Genomic DNA, 25040 nt, shown 5'->3' with positions numbered 1-25040 from the left:
AATTTCAAAATTTCCATATTTACTAGTATCATTATGTGGTTCCATACAACAACAACAAAAAAAAAAAAAAAAAAAAAAAAAAAAGCATCAATTGATTCATGATTATGTAAATAACAAAATCTAATTTTATACCAAAATTAATAATTAAAGTATTAAAGTATCAGAAAAATTTAAAGCTTTGTTAAAATAATAGCAATATAAAAAAATACTTCTTTATATGCATTCCAAATACTGGCTATATTGTAAAAACTTCATTCAATTATATTTCACAATACTAGTATTTAAGGTAGAAAGTGATGCATATTGTCCTGATCCTTTGAACATGTTAAGTAATAAATAAATAAATGACAAAAGTTCAACTTTACATTACTATACAAATTTAAATTGTAAATAGCTTTGTGACTGTAATAGGATCCAAGAACAAAGATACCTGTTCTTGATAATTTACTTTCAACTGTTTTCAAGTTTAATTAGTATCACTGCAAGAATATTTAGGGAAATATCACATTTACTTAATAAATGTCAGTTAATGTTAATACAAGAGTAAAACAATAAACATCTGGTGGAAAAGTGGACCAAAACATAATTTGTAGGTATGATGATATATGCACTTCTGCATTCTATAATTGAATGTATTATCTTTTACTTTAAAATCTGCAAAACAGTTTACTGATGAATTTATGAATTTTTCTTTGTTTAAAATATATCTCTTATAAAATGTTTCTAAACTATAATTCCTTTAATATTTGTTTTTATCATTTTCCTATATCATACTGTTGCTCTATAGATTTTCCCTCAATGCATAAAAAATACTATAATAGAACTTTCACTTTTAACATAAATTCTAAAACTTTAAATAATCACCACTAAATTTTAAACCATCTCAAAAATATATCAACAATATAAACCATGAATTTTATACTGTTGATATATTTTTGAGATTGTTAAATCCTGAGTCATATTTTGTTGTTATTCAGTAGAAAATGCATTTTATTTAATAATTATCAAAGTAATTATAATGAAAAGAATATTCTATTGACATATTTTTCAAAATACTAAGAAAGAAACCTGAGACTAATGAAGATATATAAAAATTAAAAACTGTAACTGGAAAAAAAATTATTATTATTAGTGAAAACTTTGCTTCAAATGATTTATATCAAAGTGAGGTATATGTTTTAATTAAATTCTAACATAAACAACAACAGATGAAAGATATAAATAAAATTTAGTAAAATTAAGCAGAACATAGGGAAAAAAAAAAAAAAAAACCTATTTTGATTTTTAAAATTCTTAGTTTCTTTAATTTTATACTTCATTGAGAAATTACTGAAAAAACTATTAGATGCTAAAGTACTCTCAATAAAATTTATTTGCATTTAAAATCATCCATTAAATGCTTTGTTTTAAAATATTAATACATTATGAAAAAGAAAACTGTTCTTCACATACTTGGTTTCTGTTTTTTCACTACTATGACCATATCTATTAAACTCATTTGATATATATTCTGTTTTCTTCAGCCAAGGAACAGCTTTGTTATGATGTCGTGATCTAGAAGAAAGCATTAGTAAAAATACGTAATTAAAATAATTAAACTTTAAAAGTTTACTTCATATTTTCAAAAAAAAATTATTTCATATTTTTTTAGGAATAAGATAGAATCCATAATAAATAACTTTATCAGATACCATGTACATAAATTTTAAAATAATATTATCTGCAATATATATACAGTGAAACATGTTTAATGCAAAAATGCTTAAGATAAAGTATCGATTAACACGAAAAATACAGTACAAAGTCTTTAATCTGGACCTCAAAGATACAAACGTTCTGCGCATGCGTAAACGCGCTGCGTTTAATGTATAACGGACAGTATAAGGTAGGCTAAAATTATCTATTTCAGTTAATATTGCAGATTGTGTTGTTTCTTAATCTTCTAACTGGATAACTGGTTTTGTAACTATTGCTTGCACAACCAAATTTTTCAACTAATTAGCTTCTCCACCCCCCCTTTTTTTTTTTTACCTGCAATGGATTTTACAGCTTGGAACTTGTCAAGAGATGAACAAGCAGTTATCCTGTTCTTTCAAGAAAAATGGATTTTTTACAGAAAGATTGTGTTTGGATAATTACCTCATGAAATTAAAAGGTCACTCAAACCCAAAGTAACTGTAGTCCTATTCCTGCCTGTCAGGAAATGAAAAAAAAAGTGTCCAAATACAAAATGTTTTTGTTTCATGCATTTATTATTATTATCATTACTGCCTATTCATTTATTTTTGGTGTCAGCATTTAACGTCCGTAGAGTTTTGTGAACCAAAGCTTGCTTTGAATGAAATGCAATACAAAAGGTGATTGGAATAATTACATAAGAGAAGTATGTACCAATTCTTTGTTACCTAGTTCTAACTTTAAAACTGATGGTCACAGCAAAATTGTGGAAACTGAAGAAAGCTTATTTACATAAAGAATTAAATAATATAGGCTGGCTTCTTCTCTAATAATGGATTTTGCCATTAAATTATAGGATATTCCTCACTGATCTTCCCAATCACTCCATTTTGTCCAATAACCGAGCCAAAGGCATGGGGAAAGAAATAATCCAAAATGAGGCAATATGACAATGAAATGCATAATATAATTTTCATTTAAAAGTATTTCAAGATTTAACCCACCCATTCCCCCAAAAAGGTTCATTTTAATGATGATATATAAAAAAGTTAGATCTTTAAAATTTAGTTATTCACAAACTGCATGGGACCCACTTACTAAATTTGTAAGCTTTCCAAAGATGAAGCATATACAAGTGCATAATTTCAATATTTATACAGAATATTTTTTAAAGTTTGACACATTAAAGCAAAATTTTCAACAAACATTTTCAAATCTTCATTATCAATGGCAGATTTCTCGAGTATGTTACATTTTAACGTGATTTCAATTATAAAACATTTCATCTGTAATAAAATCAGCTACTGCAGCAAACTCTGCCCCCTATAAAAAGGCCTCCTTTTTTTGTTGTTATTACCTGATACTATGTATATGTATTAAATACATATAAGACAGACAACAGCACAGTGGCAATAATCACAAACATATTTTAAACTTCTGATTCAAAACATTAAAAAATATAAGAATAAACATGTAAAAGTTATTTATATTTATTTATAATACTTATAAAAAATAAAAAAAAAAAGAATAAACGTCTTCCTGCATTGATTTTGTAATTATGCTAAAATGAAAAATGGGGAAAAAAAAAAAAATTCCTGAATAATATCTAGACTGCAGTTTTTGTTTATAGAAACATTTATAGACAATTTCTTTGATTAAATTCTATGATCATCTTATATGCAAAATATGAAAGAGAAATTACCTTTTTGAATCTTGTGGTGTCAGAGAATCTTCTTCTAACAGTCTTTCATCATCGGATTGAAGATTTCCTTAAAATATAACAATGTATTTTAGTTAAAAAAAGCAATAACTAACACTTTACAAATGTAAGACAGCAATTTATATCATCAATACCTGATTGAGTTGCAGATAAACAAGTGCCTGTCAACACATAAAAATTAAGTTTACACAGTATGAAAAGATAGAATATGTACTACGTATTGCCAAAAAAAAAAAAAAAAAAAAAATAATAATAATAATAATAAATAAATAAATAAATAAATAAAACCGTCTAAAAAAATACAAAACACGAAAAGAAAAGTATATGGAAAAATAGCAGTTATAGCATATGATGCCACAGTATTTGTGAGTTATTTTTATCCATAACAGTGCATAATTGTATTATAATGTAGAATATATATATGTAATATAAACGCGAGTTCAATTCACATGAAGATAAATGGTTTTGAGTTTTCAACTGACGAAATGCTATTAGAGAAAGCAGAAGCACAAATAAAAATTTTCTGTTGCACATACTCCATATTGAAGAGGAAGAATTCCGACTGCATAGAATGCTAATCCATAATGAATAGAAAACTTGGCAAATTAAATTCCATTTTTATTTAAATTCACATTTGTGGCCACAATTAATTTGGCACTCTAACTGTGCCTATTTACAGAACATTTACATTTTTTAATACTATTGCAAAAGGAAGCGAAAGTGACATCCAAGCAGTAAGAGATACAAGTGAAGTGCGCATTAATCCAATATAGAAGATCACCAAAAGGAAGGTTTAGGTTAGAAAAGTTGCAGTTCTCAGAGTTAAGGTTCCGAATCAACTACACCATTAAGCGTTACGTAAGCTCTGGCATAGATTTATCTAGAAACGACACAGTCTAGAAATGTTATTAATTTTTTTTGGAATAAAGAGGAAATACTTAGATTAAAAATGAGGAATTAAGAGGCTATTATTAAATTCATACTATAATGTGCACAAACTGTGTGCCTTTTTTTTTATTGCATTTGTGCCTTTTCTACAGTTTCATAACAATTAATTTCAAAGGAAAGTGCAGAAATTTAAAGCAAACAGGCTACCAAGACAGAAGTGAGAGAGGGAATGCGATATGTCCAGTCCAAGATGAAAGTTTGATTCAGAATGATTTCAGTTGAGCTTTAGCCCTAATAATTAATTTTTGCTTCAGTTCCCAAATTTGAAATCATTATTGGCTGAAGCATAATATAAGTGGTTGCATCAATGATGTTATATAAGAATCATGTAACAGCAATTAATTTTGATAAGATGCAGTTTAGAGAGGTTTATTATAAGCAGTTTTTATTTTTAGAACAGAAAGGAGATATAACTAAATTCAAATGAAGCTTAGATACTATTGCAAATTAAAGTTAGAATTTTGATTTATATATTTTTTACTTCCTTGTACGAAGTAAAAAAGAAAGTATTGTAATCGCGAAAAATTTCAGGCAGCATATTTCAACGAAAATAACCATTTTGACCGCTTTCGAATGCAATTTAATGATGTTTTTGTGTGATATCTGTACGTAAGGACAGAATAAAAGACTCTTTTCCTCCAAAAAATTATAAAACTGCTTTAAAATGAATTCTGAAGAGAATTTTTCGTTGCGTCTGTACGAACGTACGTACGTACGTACTTGTCGCGCATAACTCAAAAAAGAGTAGTCTCAGAACGTTGAAATTTTGTATATAGGACTACTAAAACATGTAGATGTGCACCTCGTATTTTGGTTCCAATCAGCCACGCCAAACATATATAAATATATTTATATATATATCCACTCTGTTACCCAGCTCAGTGCAGTTTCTTTACTCTTATATGTTTGTAAAATGTACATTTTTTGCCTTAAAAATGATTGAATTATGTTGTTTTTATCTTCCGGTTAAGGATTTTATGGCTTTAGTAAATCTGTGTGCGATATTTTTAGAATTATCAGCAATTTTAAAGTTGTTTAATTGCCGCTAAGCCTTTTCTTTAATGGCGGCCATTGATGTTTACATTTGAAACAGCATAGTGGATTTGTTGCCAATCTAGAGAAACGTAGCTTCGCAACAACAAAAATAACACCGTTATTTATTATTGCCAATTAAATCATGCTTAATTCTTTCTGGAATTTTTTCAAGGAAATGAAGTGCTTAAGATTTACTTCGTAATTTTTAATACAGATATTTTGAGTTTTTATGTATTTTTGCCTTGTCGCGAAGTGAGAACTGAATTAATTGAATGAGAAATACTCAATCGTCTGGGAAAAACTGTTTCTTTTTTGTTTTGTTTACTTAATTTCTTTTATACATCATTCTAGCTTTATTATAGTATTTGAATACAACATGTGGCAACGATTAGATAATTCTATTCTTTAAATGATATAAATTTTGTGCATTCTGAGTTATAATATGAACGAAATATAATACTGTTAAGTGAACCTAGCGCCAGAGTGTCGCTATGGTAAACAAATAGAGTGAATTTTAAAGAATGCATTTATTCTATTTTGGTTTATGCGCTGTCGGCGAAGTAGATTTAGTTCAATCCAATAAGTTTAAACAATATGCAAGAAAAAATGCGTATAATTTAATACTCCATACAAGGAAGTCGTGTGGTGTACACATCAGATTTTTTATCTTATGTACATACTGTCCAATTCAAAAGGTTCTTATGCACTTTTTTATGTACTTGACCTTAATTCAAATTCTTTTGTAAAAACTGCAGATTAATCTTTTATGTCATTTATAACTTAGTTTCTTTGTTCATGACGATTCTTATTCTTTTGTTATTTACAGTGTTCTTTTATTTTAAATACTAATTTAATTTATGAAACCAATGAACATATTCTCCAGATCAAACTATTTGAAAACACATGTAAAATAAATTGTCAAATAAATGATTATAAAACGGTTTCTTGCATTTTTTAACTGTTTTTTGATTAGTGATTTTGAGTTAACTGGTAACATTGTGATGGTACAGAATGGTGCATGAAAAACTGACTACACTGCACACATGAGCCTCTCCCTTTGTGATTATTTGCTGAAGAGAATATCTCTTGTGTATCTCCTTTATATGTCTTCATGCCTTTTGCACAGAAAATGAGAAGAGTTTACAACAGTAATAGCAATGAAGCAAGAGAAGTAAGTTAGCATCTATCTGGTACATGCAAAAGATCTGGTTTCTCAGCGCGCCACCTTACATTACTTAGGTAATCAGAAGTTGTTTGTAGTATAAAACTTTATGAAGAAGACAGCAGTATTTTTATATCAATTAAATTTCCCAGCTGACATACATGTAGCATCAGTGTGTATGCCGGGGGGGGTAAAAAAATTAAATCTGTTTGAATTCTATTTTAAAAATTTAAGTCACATATTTTCATTTTTCACCCAATATTAGAGTATTGGGTATATTAGAGTATTTTCCATGCATTGATAGTATTCAGAGTTTTAATTAGTAATTAAACTTCTAATTCAATCATACTAAGAAATGCCAAGCATATTTTTATGCATAAATTAACAAAATAATGAGAGATAATGTAAATTACGAGTTTGTTAGCCTCTGTAACTAGCAAAATCACTTTAACTACTTAAATATAAACTTATGTATGCATATATACTAACAGAAAAAAGGATAAAATATTATTATATTATTTATTATATATATATATATATATATATATATAATAGGAAGAAATATTGTAGTGAGCTCGCTAAAAAGTTACCAGGAGCTGTGGCTCCAAGAAATAGTTCAACGCAGTATTTTTTAAAATATTAACATGGAAGTAATTGTTAAAATATTAACATGGAAAGGTGAAAAAACAGCTTACACGCGAAATAAAATATAGAACATAAAACTGTTAAAATCTATTGTTATAAACATGTGAATGCACAAAAAAAAGAGCAAAACCTATCGTTGTGATATGTGAAAAGTTAACACATATAAAAAACTGATCGACAGAACAAGTTAAAACAAAATTAAAACAATAATTAAAACATAAAATGCAAAAATTATAAAAATTATAATTATTATTAAAATTATAAAAATTACAAAGCGGATCAATATAAACTGGCATTGGTATTAAAAAGTTTTCTAATGATAAATTATATATATGTGAAATTCCAAAAACAAGAAACATTCTTTCAGTTCCTACTCAGGATCTTGCTGTGCTTAAGATTTGATTGGTACCCACACAGCTACAACCTTGAAATCTTATGGAAGACTTTGAGAAATCCAAGAAAAACTGGGAGGGTTTCATGTAGTGTGGCAATACCATTCCAAAGGAACTCCAAACTGACTTTAATTCAGTTATAATACATAATTCATATTATTCAACTATTTGCAATACAATTCTGATTTAAAGTATATTAGTATTTAATCAGATATTCTAAATTTTATGTTCTTTGGCTAATTTCATTTTAAAATTTTCATACACTTTTACGCTGAGAAAATTCCAAGTAGTTTAGGAAAACTTTTATTTATCAAAGTACTTTTAAATACAATGAAAATAAAATTAATAATTAATGTACTATAAATATTTAGCATAATATAATTAACGTAAAATTTGTGTGTAAAACATATATATGTAATATTAAAGGAAAATTATTCTGAAAATCATTATAAGCGGGAGAATAGAAAATGCCTAATTTAAGTGTCATTAGTTCAATAACGTTCATTTATTGCTGTGAAACATTTTCCTTTATAAGGCTAAAAATTAAAAACCAGGAGATCTGGCGATCTACCAGGAGACATGGCAATGGGATGAAAATGCGGCTGCTTCATTTTCCAAAACAATTCCACAAGAAGATGAAATCTGAATTATAAATTTTAATATAATACTGAACAAAGCAGTTTTTGTACATTTTTCTCTTATTCCAATGCCTGTTCGCTTTTCAGCTGCTGATAAGCACTTTTAAATGCAAAGTAATACGGTTTAAGTAAAAGGTAATAAGGTTATATATTTTGGTAATACAGTCAAAAGTCGTTAATTCAGACACCATTAATCCGGACCTCAAAGCTACAAACTTTCTGCGCATGCGCGTAAGACTTTTACGGCTGTGTATATGCGTGTGCACAAAATATGTTTACGAATGCGCGTTTAGTTTATAACGGACGGTCTAAGCTAAGCTAAAATTATCTAATTCAGTTAATGTTGCAGATTGCGTTGTTCCTTAATCTTCGAATTGGATTCGGCTTATTACTTTTTGCAGACTGTTAGAGCAATTTTATAAAAGTAAGCTTGAACTTTCGATTATGTCAAATAGAATTTCTGATATATATTTACTAATATGTAAAGGATCTACAAAGCGAAAGTCTATTAAACAAAAAGTGGAATTGCTTCGAAAGATGGATAAAGGCATATCCTTTGTTTATCTAAACTTTAGCGTTTGTTTATCTTTAACGCCGCGCAATGAATTGGAAGTTGATCTGTCAGCACTATCCTTATCTTCAGGGCAGATGTTTTTATTTTATTTGGCTTATAATTCCTTACTAAATGTAGTATTTCATCTCGATGTACTCCATCTTTGATATGATTTAAATCAAATTTCTCGTCATTATAATTCGCTTCCGATAGCGAAGAAAGTAACAGAGGTTTTTGAAAACGAAAAAATATCGATTGACAAATTAGTCGGTATTCTCGACACAGCAATTATAGGACTTGAACAGCGGAAATTTGTAACTGAACAAGAAATTATGTCTGTTTATAGAATTAAAGAGAATGTATTATCACATAAAAAACGAAGCAACGCAAACAACTTCCATTGAAAGAAATGTTTAATAAAGTAAACAAATAAATATTTAGCTTTTTTTTTTGTAAATTTTGATACCCTTTAGATCATAATTGTTCTTTATTTCATAAATTATGGTTTCATATTTTTAATTTTATAATTTCTGCATGTCATCTTACCAGATTTAATCTGATGATCTATAAGCCGGAATCGCCGAAGTCCCGACGAGTCCGTATTAACGACTTTTGACTGTATATGCTAAAAATGTAGGCTAATGATGGCAGTGCTTGTTTATATCATGTTTTAAATAATTTGATGCATGTTTTATCAAGCTATTTAAAGTTGTTTTCAAAATCTTTCAAAACTTCAGTAAATTTAGTAATTAACTTTTTGCATTTTATCCAAAGTGACCGAAGCTGGCTTCATATGAAATAAAAGATCTACATTTTGTTTAACTGCTATATTAAGAACTTTTGATTGAGGAGTCTTATCTATTGCATCTTAATTATCTTCCCTAATTTATATGAACTTTGGTTTGCTCTTTTTATAGCTTTCAAGGAAATTGCATACCGAGTTCCAACGTATTTTAGATAGTATATATAAACCAATACACAATTTGGCTCACACAAGTTAGTGATATTAAAAATATTTTATGACTTGCATCTCAGTAACATTTGATAGATTTAAATCTTTGTCTAATTAATTAAGTACAGGTGCTGAACAAGCGTAAGATACAAGCTAAAAACTGTTTTCTAATTTTTACTATACTTGCTGCATTACAAAATACAGAATTACAAATTTTACATTTAAATTTGCTCCCAACATTTTTAACAGCATCAACAGTAAGAAAAAATAAATTTTTATTTGTATACGACACTAGTGAAGTATTAACAACTTCCACTAAATGTACAGTCCATTTATTGTACAAACATATTCAGATTATACTTCACTGTAGATATGAGACAAATCACCTAGCAGCATATATATCATTTGGCTAACTAAAACATCACTACATTTCTCTATTTGTTCTTCAAATGTATCATTTAATAATATACCATTAAAGTCACCCTTAGAAAGAGTGACTTTATTCCCCCTTTCTACAAGAATGCATCATTTCCATCAAGTTTATGAAATGGGATTTTTTCTACAATACAAAATAAGCATTTGTAGCATAAAAATACCTATTAGTTCACTCATGACCAAATTTATGCTTGAGACTAGATGGACATGGAACTGATATTTTCTTGCATTGTACTAACATGGCTTGTTTAGATATTTCAAACAATTTTACTTCTTTAAGAAGCTTTCACTTTTTGTATTCAGTGATTAAAAGATTTTTAAAAGCATTATAGATTATTTAAGGTTTGATTTTGACACATTTCCCCCATTATTAAAACAGAGAAAACCCAATGATTAAAATCATTGATATCCTGCTTAGCATTATATATATGAGTAGAATTATATGAGTAGAACACAAAGCAGTTTAAGAAATTGGCCTTATTTTCAACAACAGTAGTTAGCTATTTACTGAAATCTGTATATCAGGAAAATATTTTCAAATCTGACCCACAAGAAACATTGAAGAAAATTAGTCACACTTAAGAGAAACCAATACATGTGCTAACAATAAATTTTATTACTTTAAAACACAGTATACATGTAAATAAGAAATCTTAAATTTTGATGCTGCTTAGAGAAATAAATATGAAAAAAGTGTGCAATATATATTAATCTACTTTATGAAACACATTTAAAAAGGAATGTAAATGAACATATATATTTTAAATTTCTGCCTTTATTACAGTTATTGCTTTATTTTGATAACTACAGTAAAATGGTATCCTTGAAACAAAAATGAGAATGTTACAAGCAATGAATGTAGATTAATAATTGATGAATTTTTCCCTTTCAATATTACTTTATATTCTGTAATTCACATAGAGTTACTAGCTATTGATTTAATGATAGTTGCAGTTTAATAGATAATGTATTAAAAAAGTGACATTCATTCATATTTCATAAAGATTTAATGACAAAGACTTTCTAAAAATTTAGCGTCATAATAAATATATAAGGCATTTTTCTCATCCTTTCCGCATCTTTTGTGGTGTAACTGGAAGCACATCCGACGCATAATCGAGAAGTTTGGAGTTTGATTCTCAGATAGGGCATTCCAGATTTTTTATATCTCCTGCATCGATAAACTTAATAACTCTACAAATAATAAACAATTAAAATCACAAATACTTTGTATTTTATTATTTTTTTTAATTTGGAAAGAGAATACTTTTCTTATTATTTTCAGCAAATAAAAATTGTTTTAAACATTGTATTATCCAGATGCATATGCTAAAACTTTTATTAATTATTATGGTCTATAATAAATATTCAATATGGAATAATTTTAAACTTTATACTACACTCTGCAATTATAAGTTATAAAATACAAGAACTGCACTTGCAACTTACAAAGTTGTGCAAAATATACTTTACAATAATAAAAAAATTAAACCCGATTTGAAGATAATGCTAAATTTAAGAAAAATATATGTCAGTGAATGAGAGAATATATTCAATATATTATATTGGTTTTTGAGTTTTCCAGTTCCTCTAGACATTTTGCAACTGCTTTGAGACCTATCAAATTTAATGTTGGCAGAGCTATATAAATAAAATTGACAGAAAAGATCAAACTACCTGTTGTTTTATCAATAGCATATGTGTCAGGGTTTATAAGATCAATAGTAACTCCAAGATCATGTTCAGTCAAAAGATCATGTTTGTAATTCCTTTCTAAGGATGTTGGCTTATAATCCACAAATCTGTAAAATATATATATAAAACATCTTTAAAGCTAAAAATTCACATTACTTTAAAGCTAAAAATGTACATTATTAGAAATTAAAACGGATTTTATAAAAGATTACATTATACAGAAAAAGATTTAATTTGGCCAAATAACACATTACATGGACTCAAAATGAGACATAACTATTTAGAATGTTAAATAGTTCAGTTCAAATGTAGATGCTGTCAACAGATGGAATCATTTGGCATGACTTCAGAAAAGATTTTATGATAATGTTTAGTCAGATAAGGGCAATATTTTGTTTTATGACCCAGAATAATTTTATAGTACTTCAAAATGCAATTAACTATAGATTAAACTCTTTATACTTGAAAAGAGAACTGATCATGATTATCTGCAAAAACATCTCCATCCAGACTTGTATGATGGTGGGACATTGGGGGAAAATTCACCAATGTATCTATTACATAGCTTGGTGGATTTGACTGGTGATCCACCTGTACAACTGCCTTGATATTAATGATGCTGCTGACAATAATTCTACTTAAGAAGTTAACCTTTTCCTTGTTTCAAGACTTTATTTGGCTGCCCAACAGACAATAATAGCTAAAAAGACATAGTTCAGTAAAAGACATAAAAAATAATGATAATAATAATAACTGAAAAAGAAATTTTCTTGCTATACATATCAACTTGATGAAAAATCATTCTCATTTCATGTAAAATAAATATTCAACAACAAATACCTTTGTTTTTTGCTATATAACCTATTTAGCTTTAAATAACTAGGAATAACACAATAGAATTTAATAAACCTTAGAACATCACTAATCAACAATTTATGTTGACATAAATTGCCAAAATTTTCCCAATATAGCATCATTATTGTTTTCTACATTCAAACTGAATCAAATTCAAAATACATTTTAAGCATAAAAAAGAAATTTTAACAAAAAAAGTTACATTTTAGATTCAATTTTTGTTTCCCAATCAAAACTGTCTGACAAAAAGGCAACTGAAATAAACTGCATAATTAGGATATTTTACTAATGCAATTCTATCATTTCACGATAGGATTCTGCAGAAAAAAAAATTAAAGCATAATTAATTTCATACATTTAGTTCAAAATTTTTACACAGAGTAATGTCCTACGATATCCAATGAGAAAACAACACAAGGCAAAAAGGCACTTTTCCGTTTCGCCAGCGCAAATCTCGCCAAGCAGACGTTATTGGCAACAACATACAGTATGCACATAATTTACTTCGCTCGTACATTCTCATTAGAATTGATTAATTTAACCCTTGACTTTGGTTTGACAAGTTTTGTCATGGCAGTATGTAACATGAAGGAATACATTTGATTACTTACAGCAGCAATTGCTGAATTATGGCCTCCACAAATTAAATAAATGCTATCTCTCCAAAGGTAAATTATATATTATTTCAGGTTATAGATTCATAAATATTAATTGTTAAATAAATTTGATTTATTATGTTCTCATATTGATGTTTTACATTTTTTGAACTTTGCCATAGCGTTTTTCTAATATTTGCCAAAGCATATGCAGTTGCAGCTTCAATATTGAAATACCAAATAACATATGTTATAGCCAATCACATATTGATTGTCTTAGCATATGCTAATTAGGCAGTCAATGAAGTAATCAACATTCAGAAAGATTAGAAAAATTTCATTTAAATGCAAATACAAAGTGTTTATGACTTTTGCAGGATAATTTTTTATCATATTTATGTTTCTATGGCTGAAAGAAGAGGAATAGAAGATAGTAAGTGCTAGCAAGCTGTCGGATGCATTGAAACAGGCCATTCAATTAAAGATGTTCTTTTTCCTTTTACACTGGTCATCTGATATTTTCTCGAATGTGAAAATAATTCCAAATAACTCAAACAGTTGTCCGGAGACTTGGGCCTGTGAACCAAGGGATACAGTCTAAGGCGATGATCTTTTACTATAACTGTCAAGTAGAAATAACAAGTGATCTCCACAACTTTTACATCCATGGTTGCAGTATCACTTGGTAAAACAATATTTGTCGGTACTGTATGCTGAAGGCTTCACATGGAGGGGCCATATGCAACAGTACCAAGCTTTTGTATTCCACTATCTGCCCAATCCAGACAGGAGAGATTGAAGTTGTATTGTCAACCTCTCAATTGGATTATCTCATATTGGTGAAATGTCCTGTTCACAGATGTGTCCAGATTTACCCAAGAATGATAAGCATGTAAGAATTTGAAGAGAACAAGGCATATGGAATCAGGACAAGAACATCATCAAGGTTATGCATTCAGGGGTGGCAGCATTAAAGTGTGGGTGGAATTTTAGTGGGATTTCACAGCCAGCTGCACATCTTCAAAGACGGTTCTAAAAAATTTGCTGTTTTACTTTATCATTTTTGTTGATCTTACTATCATGTGATTAACTTTTGAAAGCCAGTATAAATCAATTGTTATGCTCTCTGGCAGTGGTATTCAAAAACTTTATGGTCGTACAATCTTTGCATTTTTATAAATGTGAATGACAATTTTGTGACCTCAATCAGTGTATCGACCTTTGCTTATGTACAATCAATTTAGATTTTTTAGTATTTTTATCCATCTTACAACCCCAGTATAAGTTTACGTAACCCTATTGGGTCACAACCCATAGTTTAAAAACTACTGCTGTATATGGATTGGTGAAAATCTTTTTAATAACTACGTCAGGCAAGCAGGAAGATATGGACACTTTATTGAAATAAATAAACAGCTCAGAGCAAAGTAAACAGCTACCTCATTAACACATGAGAAATACTGCAAATCACTGATATTATTCAGAGCAAAACTTTAAAGAAATAATCTCTAACATAAATACACAATTTTGAACTGATTTCCTCAACTAGCTCTTTAGTACTTTCAGCTTATGCTTTATGGCCTTTGACAATGACAAGAAATAATGGGATTTAATTCATCAAAATAATGACGAAAAATAATAATTTTTAAGCTGCTGCCATCCAGTACCTATGATGATGACCTGTATTCTTAACTTGCCTGTAAAAATTAACATCAATAATTTTATAGTTCAGTTACTTTTTACATTTTTAAAAAAAGTTTAACAATTGAAATCCCCATTTTAGGCTTAATTAGTGTTCAGAAGACCTTACATTTTTCTGAAAGTTTAATTATTTTCTTTATAAGTTGGTTTATATCGCTATCAGTCAAAATGGAGAGAAGCTCATCTTTTATCAGGCAATGAAGCTTGAGTAATTTTCCTGCATCTTGGGAATTGAGATCTTGCTCTTGAGTAATCATAGGTTTTCTTCACATCTTTTTCATGGATTTAGCATTCTTTGATGTTAGCTCACCTCTTTCACCTCTTCAGATAATGTTCTCAGTCAAGGAAACAGGCCAGATGATATTTTAGGCATAATAGGCATCAAACCTTCTTTTTTTTAGGTTTATACATGTAAAATATCTACCAACCTATTTCAAACACCCAGGGTATTAAAGCAGTCTAATTGCTCATGCCTAAACGTTGACTTCTAAAATATTGGATGTTTCTTATCTGCATTAAAAATTATAATCTCGATGTTCAGTTGCTGTAAATATTTGATGGTGAATATCCATCAACTCTCCTTGCGACATGGTAGCTCTGTGGAGAAAGCAAAGCTTTTCTCTTTTTTAACTTTTAACCTATTCATTAAGATCTTCATTTTTCTGAGTTCTTCCTTCATTAGCTCTACTTGTGTGTCTGGCATTTTAAGACACAGCATAATTTCATGCGAGATCAGACTCTAATTTGATACATTCCTTTCATACGAAACTTAGGAAAGTACAGATGTTATTTTCAGTTAAGAGTATCTTAAGGTCATTTCACCTCACAACCAGCCAGCAGCAGAACATGAATAAGAGGTACCTTCTTTTCAGGAGTTATATACATTTCTACAACTTCCATCATTAGAAGCTTGTTTCCCAAAACGCTAAATTTATTATTTGCAAAGGTGATATTTGAATTCATTCTTGAAGTGGGTGATATGAAAACAATTTTGAGGAGAGACCTTGAATATAACTATACAAACATGGTTCCTTTTAGGGAAAAATTACTCTAGGCGTTAAAAATATTGGGTTCTAACTGTTTTTATAGGTCAAGCATATTTCACTGTTTTCTTTATGTAGAGGATTTTGTGGATTAAAAGTTGGGTATATCAGTAAAAAATCTAAACCATTAGCCAAAACATAGCATTTCTTTATTTTTTCAAAAAAATTAATAAAAGTTAATTAAATTTGTATCTTCAAATTGTTGAATAAGATTAATATTTATAGATTTTTCTGACGTGTTACTCATGTTCATGCTTAATAGTAATAAATGTAAAATAAACTGAAACTTCAAATAAGTAAAACATAGAAATCTTTGCATCACTGTATTTGCAACAAATGCATAACTGAAATATATTCACCGACCACATAAATTGCTTTGGGGGCTACCAGTTTGAAACTGCAATGTTCCGGACAATGTTCAAATTGCAAAAAAATAATATTTTAGGATTTACCTTTTCATGGAATAAATACAAATTCAAATAACCTTATGCTATTCTATTTGATTGGTCTCTTTCTGAAATTTAAACAATTGCATAACATCGTGAAAAGCCACAGAAGCACTTGTTACAAATATTGTTTTCCTGCAGTAATGCATTTCAGGATTACATTTCTTTGGTAACCTATATGAAAACTATTTTCACACTTAAACAAGAAAAAAAGAATAAAAAGAACCTTATTAATCAAAATTATGTGCATTAAGGAATACAGAATGTAAACTATAAACATGTCTAGATGATTGAATAGCCTGGAATAAATTTTGAGGAGGCAAATTATTGTAGAAATACATGCATATTTTATTTTTTTAAACTTCCATCATTAACTGTGTGATATATATCGCATTTTCGTGATCATTAACTGGATTTATATAAAGACCATATTTTCAAACTTACATAACCATTATTATGGATAATTGTTCAAATTAATGGTAAGACTTAAAAAAGAAAAGTATAAAAGTTAATAATGCTGGAGTTATATATAATCATAATATAAAATACTAAGCTGATAAAAGATACGTAGATTTACTTAATCACAACAATAAGTAATCGTTTACAATCTTTCTATGTGTATGGTTTACCATCTCCATGCAAATGCTACACTTTGCCTTATGCAATTTTTGCCCAGCAGAGCTTTTCCTTAAATATTGAGCTGAAGAGGGAATTTTCGGAAAGCGCCATTGGATGGCATTTCCCTCTTGGTGTCAAAATATTCCTCCCGAGGATATGGTGATTTTTCGCGATTCAAGATGGCAGAAAAAATTTTGCCAAGTGCCACTTTCCGAGTTTTCCCCCCAAAGTTAAAAAAACAAGGTCTATGACATTCAAGACACAGAGCGCTCTGGCCAGCACACTGATGCTGGTGAGGCACGCCTGCAAGAACTTGTGGAAGAATATCAGTATGAAAGCACTTGAGAGCTTGCTAAGGAGTTAGATATTAGTGCCATGTCCATTAGTTGTTCTATGCAGCACATAAACTTGACGTACCAGTTCAATCCCTGGGTGCCGCATGAGCTGACTTCAGCCAATAAGGACAGATGTGTTCAGGACTGAACTAATCTGCTCAAATATCAACGAAATGACAAAATTCTAGACAAAATTGTTACTTGTGAAGGAAACTGGATTTACTGCAACAACAAAGGCCGAAAAGGGGTTGGTCTGCACCCGGTGACCTCGTCGACAGCTTCCCAAAGTGCAATTTGACTAACAAAAAGATCATGCTATGTTTCTGTTGGGATTGCCGTGGTATTACCCATAAAGAGTACCTGGGAAAAGGTCAAACTCTCGACAGTATGGTGCACAGTGAGATGCTAATTCGTGTTGATGCTGTTATCAAGGAAAAACATGAAACTGAGTTCCGGTTCAAAAAGGTAATGTTCAATCAAGATAATGCAACACCACATGTGTCTACATTTACCAGCTGCACTCCGTATTGACTCGAATGGGATCTTTTGCCACACCCACCATAAAGCCCCTGCCATTGCTCTTTCAGTCTTCTACACTTTTTTTACATCTGCAGCTACATCTTACTAGTGCTAGCTTCCATTCTGCACAGGATCAGGGGTGTTTGTGGGACCCCAAAAAATCCCCTGAAACTTTTACGGACTTACTACTGACATTTTGGAGTTTTGAGAAGGGGGGGAGAGAAATGAAAAATTACAATTATGAAGTATTGAATGACCTAATTACAAAAGTTCAATGAATTACTTTTTTTGCAAAATTAATAACCATAAATTTTCAAACATATAAACTACTACATTTTATGTAAATATTTTAAATTACCTGAATTAAGTCTTTTAAAAAAAATTATCTAATTTCTGCTGCTTTTTTTTTATTTTCTGATATTTGTGGGCTTGTCTTTCTTTTGTGGTGAACTTCATAATTGCAGGAAGGTTGACTTTTATTTTCCTCATTTACAGTTGAAGAAATTTCCTCGAGAACTGCACATGCAGAGGTAGAAGCAGTTTGCTTTTCTGCTAATGTAGAAGGTTTTTCAGAGACTTTTATAGGTGACTTGGTTGATCTTTGGATTATGGTAACTTAACGATTTTTTGGCGAAAATTTGGCGAGCAACTCTGCTACAGCAACCCTCTATTTTTTTTTCGCCACCATTTTGTCTTCACGAAGTAAAGACATGTTTCTTTTCTTTTTATTTACTCAACACTTTTTCCAACAATCTACTAGCCAAATTACACTTATGCTAGAAATTTTATCTAACAAAACTGCTTAATCATGACAAATATTCACTGCAAAATTGGGAAAAAGTGCACAATAGCAAACTCCTTGCACGTTTTCCAGAATAACACATACACATAAACCATGTACACGTCGACTTATTTTTACTTGAAAAAACATCCCAGAATTGCACAAAAATGGCACTGCGCACACTCTTCACTATATCCATGTACACTGCTTTTTTTCTCATAAATTAGAAAAATTTCACGAAAATACATGACAATTTTCTGAATCTTTAAACCCGGTAAAAAGAACATATATGAAATTACCTGATCGCGAAAAAGTATATACCCTTTCAAAACATGAACATTTCCATGTATAAAATATCCAAAAACTTTTACCTCTAAATTATCTATTATATTATAAACGTCACCAACGAATTCATACTGCAAACATTACAAATGATTACAAATATTTAGTGTCAAATATTTAAATTATTTCCATACACGTTTACTTCAACTGAAACGTATACCAAATTCCTACAAACATAAAATTCACAAAATAACTATCATTTAATTAAAATATCACTAAACCATGTACACGTCGACTTATTTTTACTTAAAAAAAAAATCCCAGAATTGCACAAAAATGGCATTGTCCACACTCTTCACTATATCCATGTACGCTGCTTTTTTCTCATAAATTAGAAAAATTTCACAAAAATGCATGGAAATTTTGTGAATCTTTAAATCCGGTAAAAAGAACATATATGAAATTACCTGATCGCAAAAAGTATATACCCTTTCCAAAGATGAACATTTCCACGTATAAAATAAATAAAATATCCAAAAACTTTTACCTCTAAATTATCTATTATAAACGTCACCAACGAATTCATATCGCAAACATAACAAATGGTTACAAATACTTAGTGTCAAATATTTAAATTACTTCCATGCACGTTTACTTCAACTGAAACGTATACCAAATTCCTACAAACATAAAATTCACAAAATAACTATCATTTAATTAAAATATCACTAAACCATGTACACGTTGACTTATTTTTACTTAAAAAAACATCCCAGAATTGCACAAAAATAGCATTGCGCACACTCTTCACCATATCCATGTACACTGCTTTTTTTTCTCATAAATTAGAAAAATTTCACGAAAATGCATGAAAATACTCAATGTATTCTACTCAAACGTATTCCAAAATACTACAAACATATAACTCACAAAATCACGATCATTAAATTAAAATATAATTAAATTAAAAAACACTACTTAAAATATAAATAAGCACATACATTAAATTAATAAAAATTAGATTACAATCCTAATTACTTTAAACTAAATCATTGCTAATAACAATTTTCCAATAATACCATATTAATTTATTTACTCCTTACATTTAGAACAATGCATGAAAATAATATCCTCAAATGATTAAAAATACTAACTTACATCTTCAGAATCTTCATTACGTGGCACGCACACTTCCACTATTTCACACAACACACAATGGCTTAATACAAAATAATATAGTACTACAGTTTTCCAAATTCCCCCCCTTTTCCGATTAAAGAACTGTAATTCGTCCATTAATGTCACATGACATATCTCATGATCTCTCATTTCCCTCACACAAAATAATGCGTAATAGGAACTGAGTACTTCTCACATTATTACCAAAGTCCTAGGTAGTAACCTTTATCGCCTCCAAAATGTCGCCAAACTACCAGTTACCATATTCCATATAAGATTACTAGTTACCATATAAGATCAGCTGGTGACTCATCTGAAATACATATTTTTAAGTCCTCTTGATATGTTTTCCAACTTCTGTTCATGTTCAGTAAGAGATCTTTGTAAATTGGATCAGTCATTGGATTTTTTCAGCCATATTTTTCCCACCCCCTTCTCTACTTATTGGCGCCACGCCAGGAGAGATAAGACCTTTGAACCCAGAGTCACGTGATCGCACATCTGGTCGAACGAAGTCTCTCCCTTTTTCTACCGCGCCTACTTGCCGAAAAGAATCCAGAAGAGAATGTCCGAGAACCGGGGGAATGAGTCATAACTCACAATAAGGAAAGAACAAAAAAGAAGTTTTTTCCCCCTTTTCATGCATTATCACTGCCTTTGGAGAAAGAAAGGAAAAGTTTTCACCACACACACTGACCTTGCGTTTTCTGCTTTCAAAGCAAACAAAATTACCCAGATCAAAATAAATAATTCATTATTATTCCTACTTCCTTTTGAACGACGATCCCCAGAATTTCCGGGTATCGAAGTTCAAAATCCCCGGAGCACAAACACCCCTGCAGGATGTCTGAAATGAGGTTGATTTGCTTTTGGATTCACGGCCACTAAGTTTCTTCACTGAAGGCTTTGAAAAACTACCGAAACGTTGACAGAAAATCATAGATTTGGGTATAGTGATTACTACATAAACTAAAAGTACTGCTTTCATGTTTTTTCCTAACATTATTAAAAACGCTTTTTGGTGGAAAATTTTAGTTACGAGCAGATACATTTTCTGGAAATTTGCAGAATACTGCCACGTTGGCACCAAATGTCTCCAACATGATTACGATAGCTTCTGCCAACATATCGCCATTTAATTAAACTATTTTCATAATTTAAATGATTATCGATTCTACAAAATCTACAACATTACACACGAAATACAATATGTACCCACACATGTACACATACAATATGTATCTATTTGTTTGATTAAAGAAAAATGCATTCTAAAATTACTACACAAAATAAACCAAATAAACAAATTAAAAATAATAATAACATTATAAAAATATATAAAAGAACAATCAAATAAACAAGCCTTAAAAAAGTTTACAACTCTGTGTTTTGAAAAATACTGGTCATCACATTTTTTTTGCATATTATTAAAAACTTAGTAAGTCATATTAATCCAAAAAATTAATATTATTATACCATCTTCATGGGCCTCTCCATTACATACATATATATGTGTGTGTGTTTACAAATACTTTAGTTCATCTTCTTGACAATATGCTAACCTTCCATATACTAACACTCAAAACAAATTAAAACAAAAGTTTCCCAATTTATTCAGTGTTAATTCTAAACACCATTGAATATGTTACATATTAATATATCAAAATATAATGAAGGAAAACAAGCATCATATGTTCTCACAATTATACCATTATACACCATTAACAAATAAATCAATATTAAAATTTTTTTCTAAACTTACCTATTAGGTAAAAAAGGATAGGTGATGAATTTTGGATCAAATGGGATATCGGGAAGAGTGTTACAGTATTTCACTCTGCATACCAGATCAGATCTGTAATGAAAATAATTCTGAATGTGTGCAATAAGACTACAAAAATCTAAACCCACACAACAATTTCACAATTTCTTTTCACTAAATTTAATTTTTTTGAAAACAAACAAAAATTAAGTGCCTTAAAAAATACAAACACAAAATGTGGCTGATCTTTGGAATATGGTAACTGGTAGTTTGGCGACATTTTGGAGGCGATAAATGTTACTACCTAGGACTTTGGTAATAATGTGAGCAGTACTCAGTTCCGATTACGCATTATTTTGTGTGAGGGAAATGAGAGATCATGAGATATGTCATGTGATATTAATGGGCAAATTCTAGTTCTTTAATCGGAAAAGGGGGGGGGGAATTTGCAAAAATATCTGTGGCAGTATATTATTTTGTATTAAGCTTCATTGTGTGTTGTGTGAAGTAGTGTTGAATAATTTTCAGATTGTATGGTGCTGTCTAGTATTATTTTAAAGATCCGGAAACAGATGCACATACCAATACAATAGAGAGCACGTGGAGTGCTATAAAAAGCGCCATTCCGAGGCATTGTGATAATGAGAATTTTGCTTTTTATTTAGCGGAGGAAGTGTGGAAGAAAAATTCGCAGAAAAAATCGTTCAATAATTTTATTGAATCAATAATAAAAGTGTATCCACCATGTAAGCAAGATTCTGAAGAAGATTAGGTAAGTTAGTATTTTTAATTATTTGAGGATATTATTTTTCTGCATTGTTCTAAATGTAAGGTGGAAGTAAAGTAATTTGGTATTAAGACACAATAACACACCGAATAAATACTGATTCAGAAGTCAAACAACAAAAATCAGCGTTAATTCACAAAATTTTCACAGGACTAGTTTCGATGGTTTTACCGAACCATCATCTTCAGCTGCAAAACCGCAATATAATTTGGTATTATTGGAAAATTGTTATTAGCAATGATTTAGTTTAAAGTAATTAGGATTGTAAGCTAATTTTTATTAATTTAATGTATGTGCTTATTTATATTTTAAGTAGTGTTTTTTAATTTAATTATATTTTAATTTAATGATAGTTATTTTGTGAATTATATGTTTGTAGAATTTGGTATACTTGATATTTGGTATATTTGAGTGGAAGTAAACGTGCATGGAAATAATTTAAATATTTGACACTAAGTATTTGTAACCATTTGTAATGTTTGCGGTATGAATTAGTTGGTGACGTTTGTAATATAATAGATAATGTAGAGGTAAAAGTTTTTGGATATTTTATTTATTTTATACGTGGAAATGTTCAGTTTTGGGAAGGGTATATACTTTTTCGCGATCAGGTAATTTCATATATGTTCTTTTTACCGGGTTTAAAGATTCAGAAAATTGTCATGCATTTTCGTGAAATTTTTCTAATTTATGAGAAAAAAGCAGTGTACATGAATACTGTGAAGAGTGTGCGCAATACCATTTTTGTGCAATTCTGGGATTTTTTTTAAGTAAAAATAAGTCGACGTGTCATTGGTTTAGTGATATTTTAATTAAATGATAGTTATTTTGTGAATTTTATGTTTGTAGGAATTTGGTATACGTTTAAGTTGAAGTAAACGTGCATGGAAATAATTTAAATATTTGACACTAAGTATTTGTAATGTTTGCAATATGAATTCGTTGGTGACGTTTATAATATAATAGATAATTTAGAGGCAAAAGTTTTTGGATATTTTATACGTGGAAATGTTCATATTTGGAAAGGGTATATACTTTTTCACGATCAGGTAATTTCATATATGTTCTTTTTACCGGGTTTAAAGATTCAGAAAATTGTCATGTATTTTCGTGAAATTTTTCTAATTTATGAGAAAAAAGCAGTGCACATGGATATAGTGAAGAGTGTGCGCAATGCCATTTTTGTGCAATTCTGGGATGTTTTTTCAAGTAAAAATAAGTCGACGTGTACATGGTTTATATGTATGTGTATGTGTTATTCTGGAAAACGCGCAAGGAGTTTGCTATTGTGCACTTTTCCCCAATTTTACAGTGAATATTTGTCATGATTAAGCAGTTTTGTTAGATAAAATTTCTAGCATAAGTGTAATTCGGCTAGTAGATTGTTGGAAAAAGTGTTGAGTAAATAAAAAGAAAAGAAACATGTCTTTACTTCATGAAGACAAAATGGCAGCGGAAAAAAAAAAAAAAAATAGAGGGTTGCTGTAGCAGAGTTGGTCGCCAAATTACCATAATCCAAAGATCACAAAAATGTTTTGCCCTTGTCATCCCAAAATACTTTAAGTACATTGTATACATATAAAATAAAAAAAACACTAGAATATGCATTAAAATGACATTACAGTATACAACAATCTTAGAAAAGCCAGTGGCATTTTTCAAAAGTATAAGAATACTATGTATGATTTCTTCTGATATTTATTACTTAAGTTTTACATCTTTAATTCAATGCAAAGTTTTTTCAATACCTTCTACAAGCATTTGAAGAATTAATTTTTAAATTTACACAAAAACAGGTGTGAACAGCTGAATAAATAAAATAACAACATTAGAATTGTTAAGTTAAAAAAAAAAAAAGGATCTTTTTTTTTCGCTTTAAAAATTTTGCATATAATAAATACTTTACAGAAATCATACCAGAAACTGATTTCACAATAATAAAAATTAATACAAGCCTTTTATCTCCAGGTCTTAGTTTACGATCTCGTTCAGCAGCAGCTGTACCTGTTTGTATTGTAGGGGGCATATTTTCATATATTGCAAAGCCAGTGCAATAGATTTGACACTTTTATTTTAACTAGTTAAAAGAACATCATTTCCAAACGTACGTACTCCTCACACACTTCAGGTCGTAAATCTGGCCGACATTTCATGCTTGTTGCCAGCTTGAAATTAGAATAGCTCTTCGCAACTATTTTTTTAATGATTTTAAATAATGGTCTAATTAATTTACATTCAGAAAAGTTTAAGAGAAATTATGCTAACAATTCATAATTTTAATTTT

At 29.5% G+C, this 25040-nt stretch overlaps 1 protein-coding gene across 1 annotated transcript in view; it reads right to left on the bottom strand.

Moving 5' to 3' along the window:
* The window catches only part of atms (RNA polymerase II-associated factor 1-like protein antimeros), a 46206-nt gene extending 21300 nt beyond the window's left edge, over positions 1 to 24906 (bottom strand). The window contains exons 1-5 of the mRNA XM_035359737.2: positions 24712 to 24906; positions 21970 to 22062; positions 11835 to 11959; positions 3380 to 3446; positions 1453 to 1554 (exon numbers count right to left, since the gene is read on the bottom strand). Coding sequence (XP_035215628.1) covers positions 1453 to 1554; positions 3380 to 3446; positions 11835 to 11959; positions 21970 to 22062; positions 24712 to 24782 — 458 coding nt within the window. The 5' untranslated portion in view covers positions 24783 to 24906. The remainder of the gene's footprint in view (positions 1 to 1452; positions 1555 to 3379; positions 3447 to 11834; positions 11960 to 21969; positions 22063 to 24711) is intronic.
* Between the last annotated feature and the right edge of the window lie 134 nt (positions 24907 to 25040).

This window comes from Stegodyphus dumicola, chromosome 4, assembly GCF_044657685.1.
Source record: "Stegodyphus dumicola isolate Sdum_Otavi_A_Nest chromosome 4, ASM4465768v1".
In the NCBI taxonomy this organism is placed as follows: Eukaryota; Metazoa; Arthropoda; class Arachnida; order Araneae; family Eresidae; genus Stegodyphus; species Stegodyphus dumicola.
The sequence above is the reverse complement of the archived record's forward strand: the minus strand, read 5'-3'. Positions and strand labels throughout refer to the sequence as shown.